The sequence below is a fragment of the Amphiprion ocellaris genome, chromosome 4 (genome assembly GCF_022539595.1).
Source record: "Amphiprion ocellaris isolate individual 3 ecotype Okinawa chromosome 4, ASM2253959v1, whole genome shotgun sequence".
NCBI classification, from domain to species: Eukaryota; Metazoa; Chordata; class Actinopteri; family Pomacentridae; genus Amphiprion; species Amphiprion ocellaris.
In genome coordinates, this window is record NC_072769.1 from 20,934,159 (window position 1) to 20,952,462 (window position 18,304).

The 18,304-nt window shown below is 38.5% G+C and overlaps 1 protein-coding gene across 1 annotated transcript; it reads right to left on the bottom strand.

Moving 5' to 3' along the window:
* Window positions 1-837: 837 nt before the first annotated feature.
* On the bottom strand, window positions 838-17,393 carry spag5 (sperm associated antigen 5). The gene is made up of 25 exons (XM_023295293.3): window positions 17,256-17,393; window positions 15,981-16,051; window positions 15,765-15,887; window positions 13,425-15,673; window positions 13,097-13,289; window positions 12,858-12,974; window positions 12,579-12,671; window positions 12,307-12,441; window positions 11,646-11,765; window positions 11,457-11,549; window positions 11,147-11,281; window positions 10,943-11,036; window positions 10,664-10,811; window positions 10,519-10,569; window positions 10,218-10,392; window positions 8,551-8,684; window positions 8,025-8,193; window positions 5,472-5,613; window positions 4,610-4,856; window positions 2,849-2,981; window positions 2,661-2,741; window positions 2,405-2,554; window positions 1,335-1,409; window positions 1,114-1,194; window positions 838-1,022 (listed from the first exon to the last, which is right to left on the bottom strand). The coding sequence occupies exons 2-25, from the start codon at window positions 16,017-16,019 to the stop codon at window positions 951-953; spliced, it is 5,049 nt and encodes a 1,682-aa protein (XP_023151061.2). The 5' UTR covers window positions 16,020-16,051; window positions 17,256-17,393; the 3' UTR covers window positions 838-950.
* Window positions 17,394-18,304: the final 911 nt, after the last annotated feature.

Below are 18,304 nucleotides of genomic sequence, written 5' to 3' on the forward strand. Positions count from 1 at the left end.
ACAAAGGAACAAAACATTTAGTCACAGGTATCTGGAACTGAATGATATAATATTCTATTTTAAAAAAGACAAAACACAACGAAAACAAGACAAAATATTACAAAAACGAGGCACAAAAGGACAAAAAATGAGACAAACGACACAAAACAAAAAAAACCCAAAAAAGTTAGACATAAAAATCGGCAAATGACACAAACGAGACCAAAAATAACAAAAGCAAGGAACAAAATGACAAACAATAGACAAACACAAGCAAGACAAAAAAAAAAACACAAAACACAAACAATACACAAAATGATAAAGCAAAACACAAAATGACAAAAAAGACAAATGAGACAAAAAGAAAACAAAAAAACAAGAAACAAATCGACAAAAACAAATGCCAAAAGTCAGAAAAAATCAAAAACAAGAAAAAATATGACAAAAATGAGACAAAACGACAAAAGAACAACGAGCAATCTAGTATTTTACTTTATGATCAAAACAACTTGTCATGGTCTAGAAATTATTTTATAGTTTTACAAATTTACAGTCTGCAGTTAATGTCTTCTCTGTAATTTTTAAACTTTACAATGTCGTCCCGTGGGCCAGATTGGACCCTCTGGAGGGCCACTTTTGGCCCGCTGGCTGCATGTTTGACACCCCTGGTCTAAGTGGTAATTATTTAAATCATATGTTTTGCATTCAAGGTTTAGCTTGGCCCATCAGTGTATTCAGTATTCTGTATTTTATTGATAGCATCCATGACGGCTGCTATTAATATTTTAAAACATTCATTTTAAGTTGTGTGATTTTTTTCCTCTTTTAAAATTCTAAAAGCAAACATAAGACACAAAAAAGACTTGAACATTACTTTATTATTACTAAAAAATCTGAACACTTACAGCCACGAAAAGCTAAAACATAACAGACATAAATTCAACAAACACAAGCGACCGTAACAAAACATGTCAGCCGATGTATTCAACGAGCTGCTGGAGTTGGTCGCAGTTCTTCACAATCTCCGGCAGGGACAGCAACGTCTGCGAGGCAAAAATGAAAACATTTCTATCTAAACATGCGTTCTATTCATAGACAGGACAGCAAAGATGAAGAATAAAAAGTGTCTCTCACCTCCCTGACTTTATTGATCATGTTGTTTAATAACTGAAGTTCATTCTCACTTTTCTGCTGGTTGGTCTGATGGATGATTTGCTGTGAGAGACGATAAAGCATGAATATCCCGGATCGAGTCGTCGACGGCATGAAGACCGTTTAATGCTTTTCTACCGCAATAGAGAAAAATTCTGGTATGTAGTCAGGAATACGTGTAGCACTGGATATTCGGTACTTACGTGTCTCTTTGCTCTTTCAAGGAGTTTAACTCTGGCCTGCTCCACTTCCTGAAGAGTCGCCTTCAGTCGCTGAACCTACAGGAGAGAAATTCAAGAGATGTCTGAGAATATAGACATTTAAAAGTTTAGGGTCACTTTTTTGAACAGTAGTGTAGGTCAACTTTAACTCATTTTTGAGCAACATTAAATAAAATAGCGCAACTTTAACTCATTAAGAGTAACTTTAAGCAATAACATAAACTTTAGCTAATATAGAGCAACATTAACTAATATAGAGCAACTGTAACTCCTTTCTGAACAACGTTAGATAATATAGAGCAACTTTAAATAATGCAGAGCAACTTTAACTTCTTAAGAGCAACTTTAACTAATATGGAGCAACTTTAACTCATTAAGAGCATCTTTAATTAATAGAGCAACTTTAATTCTTTTAGAGCAACTTTAGCTCATTTTTGAGCAACTTTAACTCATTTCAAGCAATTTTAACTATTGTATAGTAACTTTAATTAATATAGAGCAAATTTAATTTTAGAGCAACTTTAACTCCTTTAGAGCAACTTTAGCTAATATGGAGCAATTTTAATTCATGTACATTACATGTACAAAAGTTTGGGGTCACTTAGAAATGTCCTTATATTTGAGAGAATAGCAGTTTTTTTTAATGAAGATAAAATTGAATTAATCAGAAATCCAGTCTAGACATTGTTAATGTGGTAAATGACTATTCTAGCTGGAAATGGCTGATTTTTAATGGAATATCTACATAGAGGTACAGAGGAACATTTCCAGCAACCATCACTCCTGTGTTCTAATGCTACATTGTGTTAGCTAATGGTGTTGAAAGGTTAATTGATGATTAGAAAACCCTTGTGCAATTATGTTAGCACATGAATAAAAGTGTGAGTTTTCATGGAAGACATGAAATTGTCTGGGTGACCCCAAACTTTTGAACAGTAGTGTCTGTGTGTGTGTGTGTGTATATATATATATATTATTTTATTTTTTACATATTCTATCAAAAATAGTATGAAAACTGAGGAGATGCAAATGTTTACTACTAATTTTCCTACCTCTTTTAACAACTGGATCTTCTCTTCCATGTAATGTGCTGGTGTAGCTGATTGGCCGCCAGTTTTCCTCATCTCCTCCCGCAGGAACTGAGACTCCACCCTCGACTGCTGGAGAGCACGACGAAGCTCAGTCACATCTTTTCGCAAATCCTAGAAGAAAAAAAGGAAAATCAACAAATATTTAGACAAAAATTAAGACAATGGCCTACACTGGGAGAATTCAAAGTGCTTTAAAAACAGTCATTTGGAGTCTTACACTGTTGTCAGTCTTGTGTTTGTTCAGGATTTCCTCTGCCTCCTGCACCTCTGCTATCAACTTTGTCACAGTTTTCTCATCCTGTACAGAAGTAAACACTGTTAAATAAACTTGTCAGTGTTTTTGCCTGCTTGAATAAATCATTCCCATCAGTCGGCAGCTGATGTCGAGTGCAAGCAGTCCTTTACCTGCGCTTTCTGCTGCAGAGCCTGATTTCCCCTCTCTACCAGGTTATTGAGACGGCTGAGTTGACCCTTCAGTTCCAACACCTCAGCCTCATGTCTGCTGTTTGCAGCCTGCTGCTCCACCTGCAGGCCACAGCTGGAACAACACATTAGATATTCTTAAAGAGGGACATGCATTGGCATACATTTTACATTTTGCTACTTTTCTTTTATAAAAATGACACCAATTAGTCAATTTGGAGAGAATGTAGAATCATTTTACATTTCTTCTTATCACAAGGAAACCCTTACTTACAGATTTCTAAAAAATATTTATTTTAAAAGGACATACATTCATTCTGTTTGAGACAAATTTGGTCATATATACCAAAATCAAACTCAGACGACAGTCCTGTGCCACAACAGTGAACAAAGTGTACTCTATTTTAGGTCACAGTTGACTTTCTCAAGCTGTTTTTTTTCACATTTTTTCTCAGAAAATAGCTGCAGTTTTTTTATTTCAACATCACTAAAACTAAGTAGCATCAATATTTGATGACCTAAATCAGGGGTGTCAAACTCATCTTAGTGCAGGGGCCATATTCAGCCCAATTTGATCTGAAGTGACCAGTAAAATCAGAGCATAACAACATATAAATGACCACAACTCCTAATTTTTCCTTTGCTTTAGTACAAAAAGTACATTCTGAAAATGTTCACATTTAAGGAACTATCTTTTTACAAAACATTATGAACAACCTGAAATTAGTCAAGAAAAATAAATTCAATTTCAACAACATTATGCCTCAGTTTATCATTGACACATTACAACTTAGAGATCACAGAGTGTCTACCAAAAAAAGCACAAAACATTTAGTCTCAGGTATCTGGAACTGAACGGCATAGTATTTTACTTAAAAAAAGACAAAAAACAGAAACAAGACAAAATAATACAAAAGTGAGACACGAAATGACAAAAAAAATTAGACAAATGACAGGAAACAAAACAAAAAAGACAAAAAATTAGACAAATGACATAAATGAGACAAAAATGACAAAAGCATGAAACAAAATGACAAAAACGAAACACAAAACAAAGCAAGACAAAAAACAAAAGCAAGACAAAAAGGAAACGCAGAACGACAAATGAGAAACAGAAAGACAAAAGTCAGACAAAAAAAGACAAAAAAACAAAAACGACAAAATATTACAAAAATGAGACACAAAATGACAAAATAACAATGAGCAATCTAGTATTTTACTTTACGGTCAAAACAACTTGTCATGGTCTAGAAATTATTTTAAATTATAGTTTTACAAATTCACAAATTCCAGTTAATGTCTTCTCTGTAATTTTTACACTTTACAAAGTCGTCAAGCGGGCCGGATTGGACCCTCTGGAGGGCCAGTTTTGACCTGCAGGCTTTATGTTGGACACCCGTGGTCTAAATTTTTGCAGATGCATTTCTGTTGATTAGCAGATTAGGCTAAATAGTCTGAAAATGATTAACATGACGATTCCTGCTTTTCAAAAATCAGAACTTGCTCCTTCTCTCCATATTCCATTACTATAAGCTGAGTGTTTTTGCGTTCAGAAACTTGTGTTGGGCCTTTTATGATTTTGTAACATTTCATAAACAGATTAGTTAATTAATAACTACCAAAAAAAAAAAAAAGGTCAGCTAATTAGTCAATTTATAAATTCCCAATTCATCTAGAAATGTATTAGCCACAATCTCAAATCAGCTTCCCATTCCCCGAACTCAGAATTTTAATAGCACTTACACGGTGCTGTGCAGCTCCTCTAGCTGAGCATCTTTGCGTTGTTGTACCAACTTCAGGGTGCCGACGAGCTCGGTGACGGTGCTGCCCAGGTCAGCCAGCAGCTCAGCCACACTGCTCTGCTGCTCTTCTTCTGGTTCAAACTTTGCTGCATTCAAATTCTTTTTAGGGGTGACGGCTGCAATGCGGGTGAAGGCGCTAGTCTGACTGGACAAAATGTCACATTGTGGCTCCGGTGTGTCTGAGGGGTCTGAAGAGACAGCGAACTTCAGCCTAGATTTTCAACTGTTTGAAGTCATCAGATGACATTTAAGCTCTCTATCTACTGAGTTTGAGTTCTGTCATTTGATTTTCCCATGCAAGTGCACAATATTCACTTAATTACAGCTCCTGTTGCCCAGAGTCCGGCTCAGCAGATCAATGGCTGCCTCAAAATTACTCATGTGAGTCATGTGTTAATTCAAAACACAGTGAACAATTTTAGCTGTAGATTTTAGATGACAGCCAGAAAATGGAGGCAGCGATTATTATCTGAAAATGTGCTAATTCCATTAGCAGATAACAGAGAAAGGACAAGAATAACAGTGTGTGAAAGGAACAGCTACAATTACTGGAGCACGAGAACACATCATTGTTGCTTCCTACTTGAAGAACACCGTGTTCGTTTTAGGAAATGGACTACTAAGCATTTTAGTGCCTCTCTTCCAAAAAGGAGACACATGCTGAGCATGCAGTATATTCAAGACATGTAAATTAAACTAGTAACCAACATAATTACATCACATCATCATAAATTGTATTTTTAGATCAGCTCTTATCCTTACTAACAGATGTTCAAAGACACATGTGGAGTGAGCAGCAATACCTGATCGAGTGTCTGTTTCAGCATCTTCCTCTTTCTCAGCAGTTAATGCCACCATGATGCTGTCTACAAAGGAGCTGGAGAAGTGACAGCGCTCCATGTTGCGGACTGGTTGTCGCTCTTTATCCTTTCTTAGTTCTGGTTTCTGAAACATAAGACATAAACCAAATTCTGTCTTACAAGTTATTTCTCGCTGTAAGACTGCAGACTTACTTGTTCCTAGAATCTCTAAAAGTAGAATGGGAGGCAGAGCCTTCAGTTATCAGGCGCCTCTCCTGTGGAACCAGCTCCCAGTTTGGGTTTGGGAGGCGGACACCCTCTCTATTTTTAAGACAAGGCTTAAAACCTTCATTTTTGACAAAGCTTATAGTTAAGGCCGACTCTGGTCAGTTGGAGTCTGCATGTATGTACAAGTGACTTCTTCTTCAACATCTCCTAGTTATGCTGCTATAGGCCTAGGCTGCTGAGGGACATCTCTCAATGCACTGAGCCCTTCTCTCATTACCTATGTATTACTATATACATATTACTGTATGTGTGTATATACATACATACATACATACATACATACATACATACATACATACATACATACATACATACATACATACATACATACATACATACATACATACATACATACATACATACATACATACATACATACATACATACATACATACATACATACATACATACATACATACATACATACATACATACATACATACATACATACATACATACATACATACATACATACATACATACATACATACATACATACATACATACATACATACATACATACATACATACATACATACATACATACATACATACATACATACATACATACATACATACATACATACATACATACATACATACATACATACATACATACATACATACATACATACATACATACATACATACATACATACATACATACATACATACATACATACATACATACATACATACATACATACATACATACATACATACATACATACATACATACATACATACATACATACATACATACATACATACATACATACATACATACATACATACATACATACATACATACATACATACATACATACATACATACATACATACATACATACATACATACATACATACATACATACATACATACATACATACATACATACATACATACATACATACATACATACATACATACATACATACATACATACATACATACATACATACATACATACATACATACATACATACATACATACATACATACATACATACATACATACATACATACATACATACATACATACATACATACATACATACATACATACATACATACATACATACATACATACATACATACATACATACATACATACATACATACATACATACATACATACATACATACATACATACATACATACATACATACATACATACATACATACATACATACATACATACATACATACATACATACATACATACATACATACATACATACATACATACATACATACATACATACATACATACATACATACATACATACATACATACATACATACATACATACATACATACATACATACATACATACATATTTACTATATATGCCATTATTGCATTCCATTCACTTTGTGTCTCCCTGTGCCCTCTCTCCAAGTGTCCCTGGTCCCAGAGCTGGATGCTTCAGATGTGTGGATGTTCTTCCACCAAGTGGCCTAGTCTCCATCTGTGGGATGCTGCTGCTGACCTTCCTCCAGCCCACTGCTTCCAGCTGCCCATTTCCACCAATCTGTTCTGCATCACCCTCACTGTACTTGATATGCTCATCTACACATTGTTTGCATCTTACTACTCGCTATATATGTATTATATTTAATGCCAGTAAAACAGTAAACTTATGAATGAGTTTCATTGTTGGCTTGTACTTTGTATGTATCATCTAGCTTATCATGCATGTTTGCCAATGTGTGTTACATGTTTCCTTGTCCCCCACCCCCTCTACCTCTTCTGTCCCTCTCAACCATCCGGCCAGTGGCAGATGGGTCCCACATAAAGAACCGGGTTCTGCTCAAGGTTTCTTCCCATTAAAAGGGAGTTTTTCTTGCCACTGTCACCTTAGGGCTGCTCTGGGGGTTCAGGGATATGGGTTCTACAAAGCGTCTTGAGATTATCTGAATTGTAATTGGCGCTATATAAATAAAATTGAACTGAATTGAATTCTCAGTTGTACATGTTGCTATAAAAACAATTTCAGTTGTAAAACATGAGGAAGTATAAAACCACAGGGACACAAAATGCAGGCATTTGTCATAGCTGACTGACAACTGAAACAAGTCATCTAAAAATAGCTTCATAGGTCCTTAACCACCACAAGTAACACATTCTTAATTTTACTAGAAAAAACAGATGTCGCTTTGCATGCTGTATGGATCTACATTATTCAAGTCTGAGCCCATGCAACAGTTTGTGGGACAAACCTGATAAACTGTGGTTAAGTTGTGTTACTGTGCTGATTGTTACCTGGTCACTGAGAGCAGCATGTAGCTCGTTGGTCAGTCCCCTCAGTGTGTGATGCAGCAAAGTGATCTCAGTGACTGCCTGAGCCATCTTCTCTACGAGCTCCAGCTGCGTTGCACTGGCTTTGGTCCTTGTGGTTTCCAGCTCTTCCTGCAAATTCCCGTTCTCAAGCCTACATCACACATACACAAACATGTAAGTTATTGTTCAGCATATAGACAAAAACAAATTTACAACAAGACAGAGGTTTTCAAGGACTTGTTACACACAGAGAAATTTTTTTTATCTTGATCAAATCATACTTAAAAAAAAGATACATTGCTTTATATTTCCTTTAGTTTCACTCACATAAATTGAAAAAAAAAAGTTTTGACAAATATTTTACAAGCACATTTGATTAAATATAATAGATACAGTGAAAAACAAAAAAATATATAAGCACAAAGTCAGTTGATGATGGCAAGTGCTCAGTAATGAAGTTAGAAAATACAAAAATGACAAGATTACATAGGTGTTAACTTGAACTTACTGAAGTTGGAAAAGTTCTCCTTTCAGGTCCTCGCACTCAATGTTCCTCTCTCGAAGCCCCTGCATGTTTTCCCTCAACAAACGCTCACTTTCAGCCACCTGCTCCCTTGCCAACTCATTCTCCACCTGTAAGAACTAAAGCAGAAAAGACAACAGGAACACTTACCTAGAAATCAACCATAAGACAGAAGTCACATAGCACTTCTATGATGACTGAACATGTCTGTCAACAGCAGCTCATGATCAGAAATCTGCTGACAGATTACAGATTAACCAAAAAGCTTTTATAGTTTAAAATGCATGATCAGTTACAATTAGACTACAAGGGACATAGCTACAAAATTAATTACATAATGCAAAGAATTTTACTTTAATAAAGTACTTCTTTAGATTAAGGCCCATCAATTCCTCAGATTATACACTGCCCGTCCCAAAAAAAAAAAGTTGCACACTCTAACAAACATAGGCATTGTTTCGATAAGATTCTGCAATGTCACAGCATTTATTTCTGTCCAGATTAATTTTCTACTAAGATCTTATATTGATGATGGGAGAGTCAGACCGCTGTGCAAAGTCTTCTCCAGCACATCCTAAAGATTCTCAGTGGGACTGAGGTCTGGACTCTGTGGAGGATAATCCATGCGTGAAAATGACGTCTCATGCTCCCTGATCCACTCATTCACAATGTGAGCCCCATGAATCCTGGCATCATCATCTTGGAACATGTCCATGTCATCAGGGAAGAAAAACTCCATTGATGGAAAGACCTGGTCATTCAGTATATTCAGGTAGTCAGCTGACCTCATTCTTTGGGAACATAATGTTGCTGAACCTGACCAACCCCAGATCATAACCCTAAACCCCCACAGGCTGGTAGACACTAGACATGATGAGTGCATCACTTCATCCTCCTCTCTTCTTACCCTGATGCCCCCATCACTTTGGAACAGGGTAAATCTGGACTCATCAGACCACATGACCTTCTTTCATTGCTCCAGAGTCCAAACTTTATGCTTCCTAGCAAACTGAAGCCATTTTCTGATTAGCCTCACTGATCAGTGGTTTTCTTAGAGCTACACAGCTGTTTAGTCCCAATCCTGTGAGTTCCCTTCACATTGTGCATGTGGAAATGTTCTTTCTTCCACTATTAAACATAGCCATGAGTTCTACTGTTGATTTCCTACAATCACCTAAGACTTTGTTCCAACCACATTTGTTCTTCAAAGATGATGGTTCCCCACTATCCTTCAGGTTTTAATAATGCATTGGACGATTCTTAACCTCATTTTAGTAATTTCAGAAATCTTCTTAGTTGTTTTCTTATCTTGATGCAGGCCAATAATTTGACCCTTCTGAGACAGATTAACATCCTTTCCATGACCACAGGATATGTCTTCCAACATGGTTGTTTAAGAAATGAGAAGCTCCTCACTGCATCAGCTAGGATTAAATAAGTTGTTGCAGCTGAAACATATTCATCACTGCAGTAATTATCCAATGGAAGGCTCTTACCTATTTGCTTAACTAAACCCAAGTGGGGACTTTTTTTGTTTTTTGGACGGGCAGTGTATTTGCAGTCAACAGCCTACATCAAAAGCCACATAAAGGAACAGTAAGAGGGTCTAAGTCACAGAAACAATCCAACCCATATACACTCTCTGAGCTAACCTCATTCATTTCCCGCACGCCTTTCAGTTGTGTACAAACGTCCTGGAGCTGCTGGATCTGCAAACTCTGAGACTGTGAGAGGATCTGCAGCTGATTGAGCTGCTCTTCACTCTGAGCCAGAGCCTGACTCAACTCACACACTCGCTCCTCCGACTGACCCAGTGATGCCTCCAACCTGGACACACAGACAATAACATATACTGCAGCATTAGGTGATGCTTTTTCTGCAACATCTGAATGCATACAACATATGACTGCATGTGGAAATAACTCCAGTTAATCAGGGAATGTCACCACTTACTCATTTGCTCTCTCATTGGCTTGCTGTATGTCTTTCCATGACTGCTGCAACCTGAAAAAAAACATTCAGTTTTGAGCACACACATGCTGCATTTGAAAGCATTTTTGTTGCTAAATTTCTCGATAAAAATGGAGGGGGATCGTACTTTGTAGACTCAGCAGCAAGAGCCTGCTCCAAGAAAGTGTAGGAGGCCAACGAGGAGGAAACTGTTGCGGACAGCTCCGTCGCCTTCCTCTCTAGCTGACCCGTCTCCTCCTCTTTTTCTGTCAGCTTCTGTCGCAGTACACTCATCTCTGAAGTTATTTTTAAAAACAGAAGAAGAAGAAAAATGCTACCAAACTTATAGGCTAATACGAAGATTTATTTGAGAAATGAGGGGATGGAATAACCAAAGGACGTTTAACGGATTTATGTCCGTTTTTACCTGACGTCAGAATTGTCACTTGCAGATTTAAATCACCAATCTGTTCTCTGGCAGTTTGGAGATTCACATGAGCTTCATTCAATTCTTCTTCAATCTGCTGAGTGCAAATTAGTGGAAACGATGAGCATAATTAGATTTTTTATGAAGCAAGTGGAAAAGAGGCACAAGGCAGTAAGTGTTCAAACTAAAATATGGACATGTGACCTGCTCTCGCTCTTCAATGGCTTGGTCTCTTGCAGAAATATGCTCATTCCGCTCTCTCAGAGCAGCAGCTGCCTTCTCATTCAACCTCAGCAGCATGGGAGCAGTTTTCTGCAGAAGGCTCCTGACTGTGGAGAGCTATGAAAAGATGACCATGCAAAAGAATCATTATCAGATATCAAACAATGCTGTTACCATTCTGACATAAGGATATGTAGTTATTTTTGGCTATGATGAATTTATATCTATCCCAACATACAGTATAATGGTTTAGTTATATGCCTACAGTCTATAGTTAATACATTGAACATACTTCCTTCATTAAGCTGGACTGTTCTTCCATGGTTTGGAACAAAAGATCAGCAGCTGATGTCAGTGTTTCACTACAGGTTTTATTTAATGCAACCTGCATTAATAGAGAGACAAAAACAGAAATTAGACGTGCTAGACGTTAAACCTAATACTTCACTGTCAAGCTGTTTGTTTTCCCTTGTTTCTGTACCTGTTCTGGATAGGTCTGGTTTAGTGCAGTCAAGAGTTCTTGCTGACACCCCACACTCTTCTCTAGAGCTGAAATTTCTGTGGCACAGTGTGTCCTCAGCTGATCCATCGCACTGAAGGTCTGCAAACAGTCAACCAGATATACATATAATGATGCTTCAATATCACATAACACAACATAACTGGCAATACTTTTGGACAGCACTTTGAAAGATTATCCATAAATCCAGCATACCACTGCACATACACTACCGTTCAGAAGTTTGGGGTCATTTAGAAATGGCCTTATTTTTGAAAGAAAAGCAGTTTTTTCAATGAATATAACATAAAATGAATCAGAAATACAGTCAAGACATAATGTTAATGTGGTAAATGACTATTCTAGCTGGAAACGGCTGATTTTTAATGGAATATCTACATAGAGGTACAGAGGAACATTTCCAGCAACCATCACTCCTGTGTTCTAATGCTACATTGTGTTAGCTAATGGTGTTGAAAGGCTAATTGATGATTAGAAAACCCTTGTGCAGTTATGTTAGCACATGAATAAAAGTGTAAGTTTTCATGGAAAACACAAAAATGTCTGAGTGACCCCAAATTTTTGAGCAGTAGTGTACATTAAACCACCAAGTCCCCACAACAATTTCATGATTAGCGCTTACTGCCTCCTTGACTGCGAAGGCTTCCTCCATCTGGATCCTCATGTCATTCCTTTGGTGAAGAGCTTCTTTGACCTTCTGGATCATTCTTGTCTGGGCCTCCTTTGACTTCTCAAATAGAGACTTCATGTGCCCATACTAAACAACAAGGAAGGGTACACAACAGTTAGTAAAATACTATGATGTGATTGCCTGATAAAAAAAAAAAATAAATCATAGAAACACGCATGCTGTTAGTGTTATGTGAGAAAGATATTGAGGACACGATTACTTACATGTGAAACGAGGCTTTCATGGTCCTCTTTGACAATGTCGACTGTTTCTTTCATGTTAGAGAGAGCAGCATCTGTGTCGCCACTTAAAGAAGTCTGTTGGGACAAATACACACACTTACTCTTACTATTTCCGTCCTGCATAAAATAATGCAAATCAGAAAAACAAACTATCTATTGTACAGGTGCATAAAGCCCCTATACAAACTGACGGATCAGAGCATTCTATCTATAAAGCTTAAACAACATAGACCAGTGGTTATGAGGTGGTTTGTGTCTCACCATGGTGATCCTCATGTCTTGCATACACTGCATGAGGTTCTGCAGAGAACGTCCATCGAGCTCCAACTCACCAATCCTGCTCAGAGCTTCCATATATAGGTCTCTGTGCATTGTGGTCTACAGAAAATACAAAACAGTTAGCTACTTTAAACACAAATGATGATCTCTATGATGTCTAAACTGAGTGCATCATCACAGTGAAAGAATTCAATACACAAATGAATAGTACGCGTCCTTACCTGACTGAGCTCGGTGTGATCTGTCTGCACTAGTTTCTCCCTCAGGTCTGAGGGGGCAGGGCCTGCAGATGGACATCCTTGTGCCCTGGCTGCAGCCAACTGTTGCACCAGGGCCTCAACCATTATCATGCTGGTCTTTAACCTCTGTTCCAGCTCCGGCCTGGGGAGACACTCTAAGCTGCCTGGAGGTAAACTGACACCACATAAACAAAAAGAACCAAGAATGCAGATAAAGAAATAGCAAAGCTAAATAAGTTAACTACATAATCACAAATCATCAGTGGCAATCTAAATTTGAGTAAATGACTAATATAAAGAGAACACTCACTTCCACAGAATAGGATCAGTCACAGTGCAGGCATCAACCACAGTGAACTCCCTCTTCCTCTCAAAAAGGCCAGATGTGTTAAGGCTGTGGTCCACCAGCTTCACAGGACTTGTACCCACACAGACACTGTGGGATTCTGCAGGAGGAGTTCTAGCTGATAGGGCCATGAAGGCAGTCGGAGCTGGAACAGATGCAGAGACACCAGCCAGGCCCATCTTTCCCGATGCCAAGAGAAGGAACTCGGCCATCTGCCGAAGCTGCTGCTGAAGTGGACCATCGGGAATCAATGGGACATCCAGAACTGGCTTCTCAATTTTAGACTGAGGCGCTGCACAGAGCTTCTCTGCCAAGTCCTCAACCGGCTCTGTGACTGGGTCTGCCGAAGGCTTGAAACCCAGTGCTGTGGAGTTGAACAGAGGGCGAGGTATGGGGCTGTCTAAGTGGTCTGCCCACAACCCAGTGGCGTTGATGTTAACAGGAGCCAAGAAGCTTTTCTCGCCCTCAAGAGCAGAATCATCAGACAAAAACTGGTTTTGAGCAGGATTCCCACGATCCTTTAATAAATACTGAGAGGCTCTCCTGACAACAGGAGTGAGGATTTCCAAAGCTGAGGCAGCTGAGGGACACTCTGACAAGACTTTCAAAACATCAGCAAAGTTTTCTGCAGGAGGTATTTCTGCAGAGTTACAAAGAGCAGGTCCATTTCCAGATGGACCAAGGGCACTGTCTTTTGCCTCACTGGATTCAGAGGGTCTCTCAGTGGAGTACATTTGAGAGACATGTTCTGAATGCTGCTGCACTTCCCCAGGTGCAGAACTCTCTGCCAAAGCTGCATGATGGCTGCAGTCAGAAATCTCAGTTCCATGAACCACTGAAGGCAAATCATTGTCCTCAGGCTGAATTGTATACTTTGATTTTTCTTGCTCTTGGCATTGAACAGTTTCATTATCCAAAGCTTTTAAAGATGCGTTAGTCAGTGAAGATCCACTAATAGCTGGGGGGTCAGTGTCTGCCACAGCTTCATCGTTTTCCAAGTGGCTGTTGGGTTGTTTATAGTCGTCTTGAATGTGATGCTGTGCAGCAGAAGTAAATACACTGTTGTGATCCACAGCCTGGTCGTTGAGTGGAGAGGAGGTCTTCCTAAACAATTTGACATCATCTGATTTTTCAGCCTCACCATCAGCTGTGAAGAAAGAGATGAATATATCGCTCTCTTGGCTGGAAGCCTGGTTATCAGCTACCACCAAGCTTCTCTGTTTAACACTTACAGCGTCTATGCTGCAGGGAAATGGTTCCTGGGTTGTTGAAAGGTTGCCAGGTGGAGGTGATGAATACTTCTGAACATCACAGTATGGGTGATCTAAATGCTCACTGCAGCTTTGCAAATCATGGTCTCCAGTTAACATGCTTGGATCCACACCATGACAGTAAGACTCACTGTAGGCTACAGTGTGGTTGGCTGGTAGAGGAACAGTCTCATCTGCAGACTTGGTGCTCTCTGAAATTTCAATCTCTCCTCCAGCGCAGTTAAATGACTTGAAGGTTACATCACTCAGTCCATTACAAAGATTGTCAGAACTTGAGATTTCAGAGGAGGTGTTGATAACAGGAACAATAGGCTTTTCACTGCTACAGTATGGATGATCAGCATGTTCAACGTGACACAGCTGGCAACTGTCGACAGAGAAGTGAGTTAAATTTACACTGTTATCTTGTAAAGGTTCACAAAATTCTGTCTTGGGTAAAGGAATGGTTTCATCTTGTAGTCTGGTGACATCTGAAACTTCCACCTCACCCATATCTCCGACGAAGGATTTCCAAGTGACAAATTTCTCTTCACAGCAGTCATTCTGAAAATCTCTTAAATCTTCAGTTGCTTGTTTGTCATGCCGGTCTCCAGAGGTCAGTGTAGTGTTGGTAAGACATGCTGCACTGATATCAACAGAGTAAGACTCTTTCATCTCAGGATTGTGATAGGGATGTTCTATATGTTCACTGCATGACTGCACTGTCATACTGTGAGATGCGACTGAATCTTCGCTTTCGTTGTTGTATGTAGCCTGGTCTTTTGGCAAAATAAAACTCTCTTCTTCACACAATGAGGAGCCTGGAATCTCAACCTCACCACCAGCACAGGTGAAGGATTTAAATGTTACATCTCCAAGTCCGGAAACAGTCTGAGCAGTTGCCATATCAGTAATGGATGGACAGTGCAAGTGGGGATCTTGGTTGCTGAGAGGAATGTCAACCTGTTGATAAGAATGAGCGGGTCAGAGAAAGTCTTGAATGCATTTAAAACAATGAGAGTATTTCCAAATGTTAGCATAAAGCCACCATCACCTTTTTCACAGCAGCAGTACTGAGCTGTGATTTTGACTTGAACCTTGATGATGGAGTCGATACGTGCAGACTTTCATTGTCGAGGCTTCTCAGAGGGGTACGTTCTCCAGATCTGCTGAGAGGCTAGCATCAACAAAAGTTGAATCATTGTTAGCTCGCTTGCTCAATAGTAACTTAACATTGTTGACGGCACATGACAGGGAGAAAAAGTCTTACCAGGTCTTCCCCACTGGAACTGGACTTCCTGGAGGACATTATTCTGAAGTTCTTTGAAATTACTTGTGCAACTGTAAGAGAAAACAAAAAAATTCCACACAAAACCTGTTTTTTTAAAATGCTGCTTGAGCTGTTTGGCTGATCAAACAACACTTAGGTATTGGTCAAACAGGTTTTCTAAGCTTCAATCAATCATCCTGCTCATACTGCCACCCGAGACTCATAATGCAATTTTCAATTTAGTGTTGAAGCACAAAATCCACAGTTCTTCTCCTGTACAAGAGACATTCACAGTTCAGCCAAATACATAACTTCATCAGTTTGAGTCAGATAAATCAACTGCATATCTTTCAGTGCTTTTTAAAAATGTAGACACTACCAGTCAAAAGTTTGGACACACCTTTTCATTCAGTACTTTTTATTTTTTTGTATTATTTTCTATGTTGTAGATTAATAGTGAAGATTAACACTTTTTTGTTTACAACATAATTCCATATGTATTCTTTTATAGTTTTGATGTCTTCAGCATTAATATACAATGTATAAAATAACTAAATAAAAACCACTGAATGAGAAGGTGTGTCCAAATTTTTGACTGGTAGTGTACATTTATATATAAGGAGAGTACAGATACAGCTATAGGGAAGGAACGGTACCAGAAAAAGTGTGTTTGTACTACAAATACTAACTTTGACAGACATCCCCTTGATTTCACTAAATCAGATTAGTCTTATATCTTATTAATGCCCAAGACAGTATGAGGACTGTTGATTTTGACACCCATTACTTACACAGTGAAACTGATCTGAGAACAGAACTCTTCTGTTTTACTATCAAAAGGAGAAAGTATTCATTACCTTACTTCAAACAGGTACAATTTATTTTAAGACAGACTTGAAAAACTGTGTTTCTATTATATAATCGAGTATCTACAGAGAAATCTGGGTAACGATAACAAGCTGGCTAAGAAGCTAGCTTACTGGCGTTAAATGACATGTCAGGTCCAGGCATTTGATAAAAATGAACCTTTTAGCGCCTTTATAAGAGCTTATAACAACCCAACCCTATCTAAAATCACGAAACGCCACTGAATGTTCACATAATGTGTTGCTAGGAAAGAAAACAATAAAGGCGTAGGCTTGTAGACTTACTTTGGGGAACGTTACCTCAGTCGTTAGCTAACGTAACTCATGTAAGCTTAAGCTAGCGTGCCCACACATTACAAAGGTAGCCAAAATGCATTTTATTTTTCTAAATTATGTAAAAGTACACTACCGTTCAAACGTTACCAGCCGCCTTCATCCAACGTTGTGAAAAGTGACGAGTCCAGGGTAAACTAACGATGTGTTGAACTGCCATCAAGCGCGTTTCATTCAAAACACGAATGTCAGCGCTGCTATTGGTCCATTTTTCTTCTTCGGTGGTAGTGTGATGCTCTGTGTTCCGCCGCCAACTGCTGCCCCCTACAGGAGCCTGATGACATCACTGCAGGTTTGCCAACAGGAAGCTATAAACTTACATATTGTCGCTTATATATTGTCGCTTCTTAGATATCAACAGGCTGTAGTGTATATTATTATCATATGATATAATAATCATGTCTGAATATGAAAAATAACACCTGTCTCCTCAATTCTTACTGCTGCCTTAATGATCAACATCATCTTCCTTTTATTATTTTTTTATAAAATACAAATTTTTAACATTTTTAAATCAACTTTGCTAAATTCTCCTATATTCTAAACCCTTCTTAGTTTTTAGACACACATTTAAGATAATTCCTAGTCAGCATTTCTAATTAAAGCTTAATCATTGTCACCCCCAGTTTCTTCCAACACAACAAAATTCATTCATTACCTATACACCGCTTCATCCTCATTAGGGCCCTGGGGGGCTGGAGTTTATCCCAGCTGACTTAGGGTGAAGGCAGGAGACACCTTGGACAGGTCAACAGTCTGTCGCAGTGCTACATATAGAGACAATCACATTTGCATTCACACTTATGGACAATTTAGAGTTACCAATTAACCTCAGCATGTGTTTGGACTGTAGGAGGAAGCCGGAGAACCTGCAGAGAACCCACTCATGCACAGGGAGAACATGCAAACTCCATGCAGAAAGATCCCAGGAAGGCTGGGACACAAACCAGGGATCTTCTAGATGCAAGGCAGAAGTGCTAACCACATGCCACTGTGCAGCCCTAACAACAAAATTCAGTGCTCTAGAAATTATTTTAAATGTATAGTTTTACAAATTAACAACTTGCAGTTAATGTCTTATCTGTGATTTTTACACCTTACGAAGTCTTCCAGTGGGCCAGATCG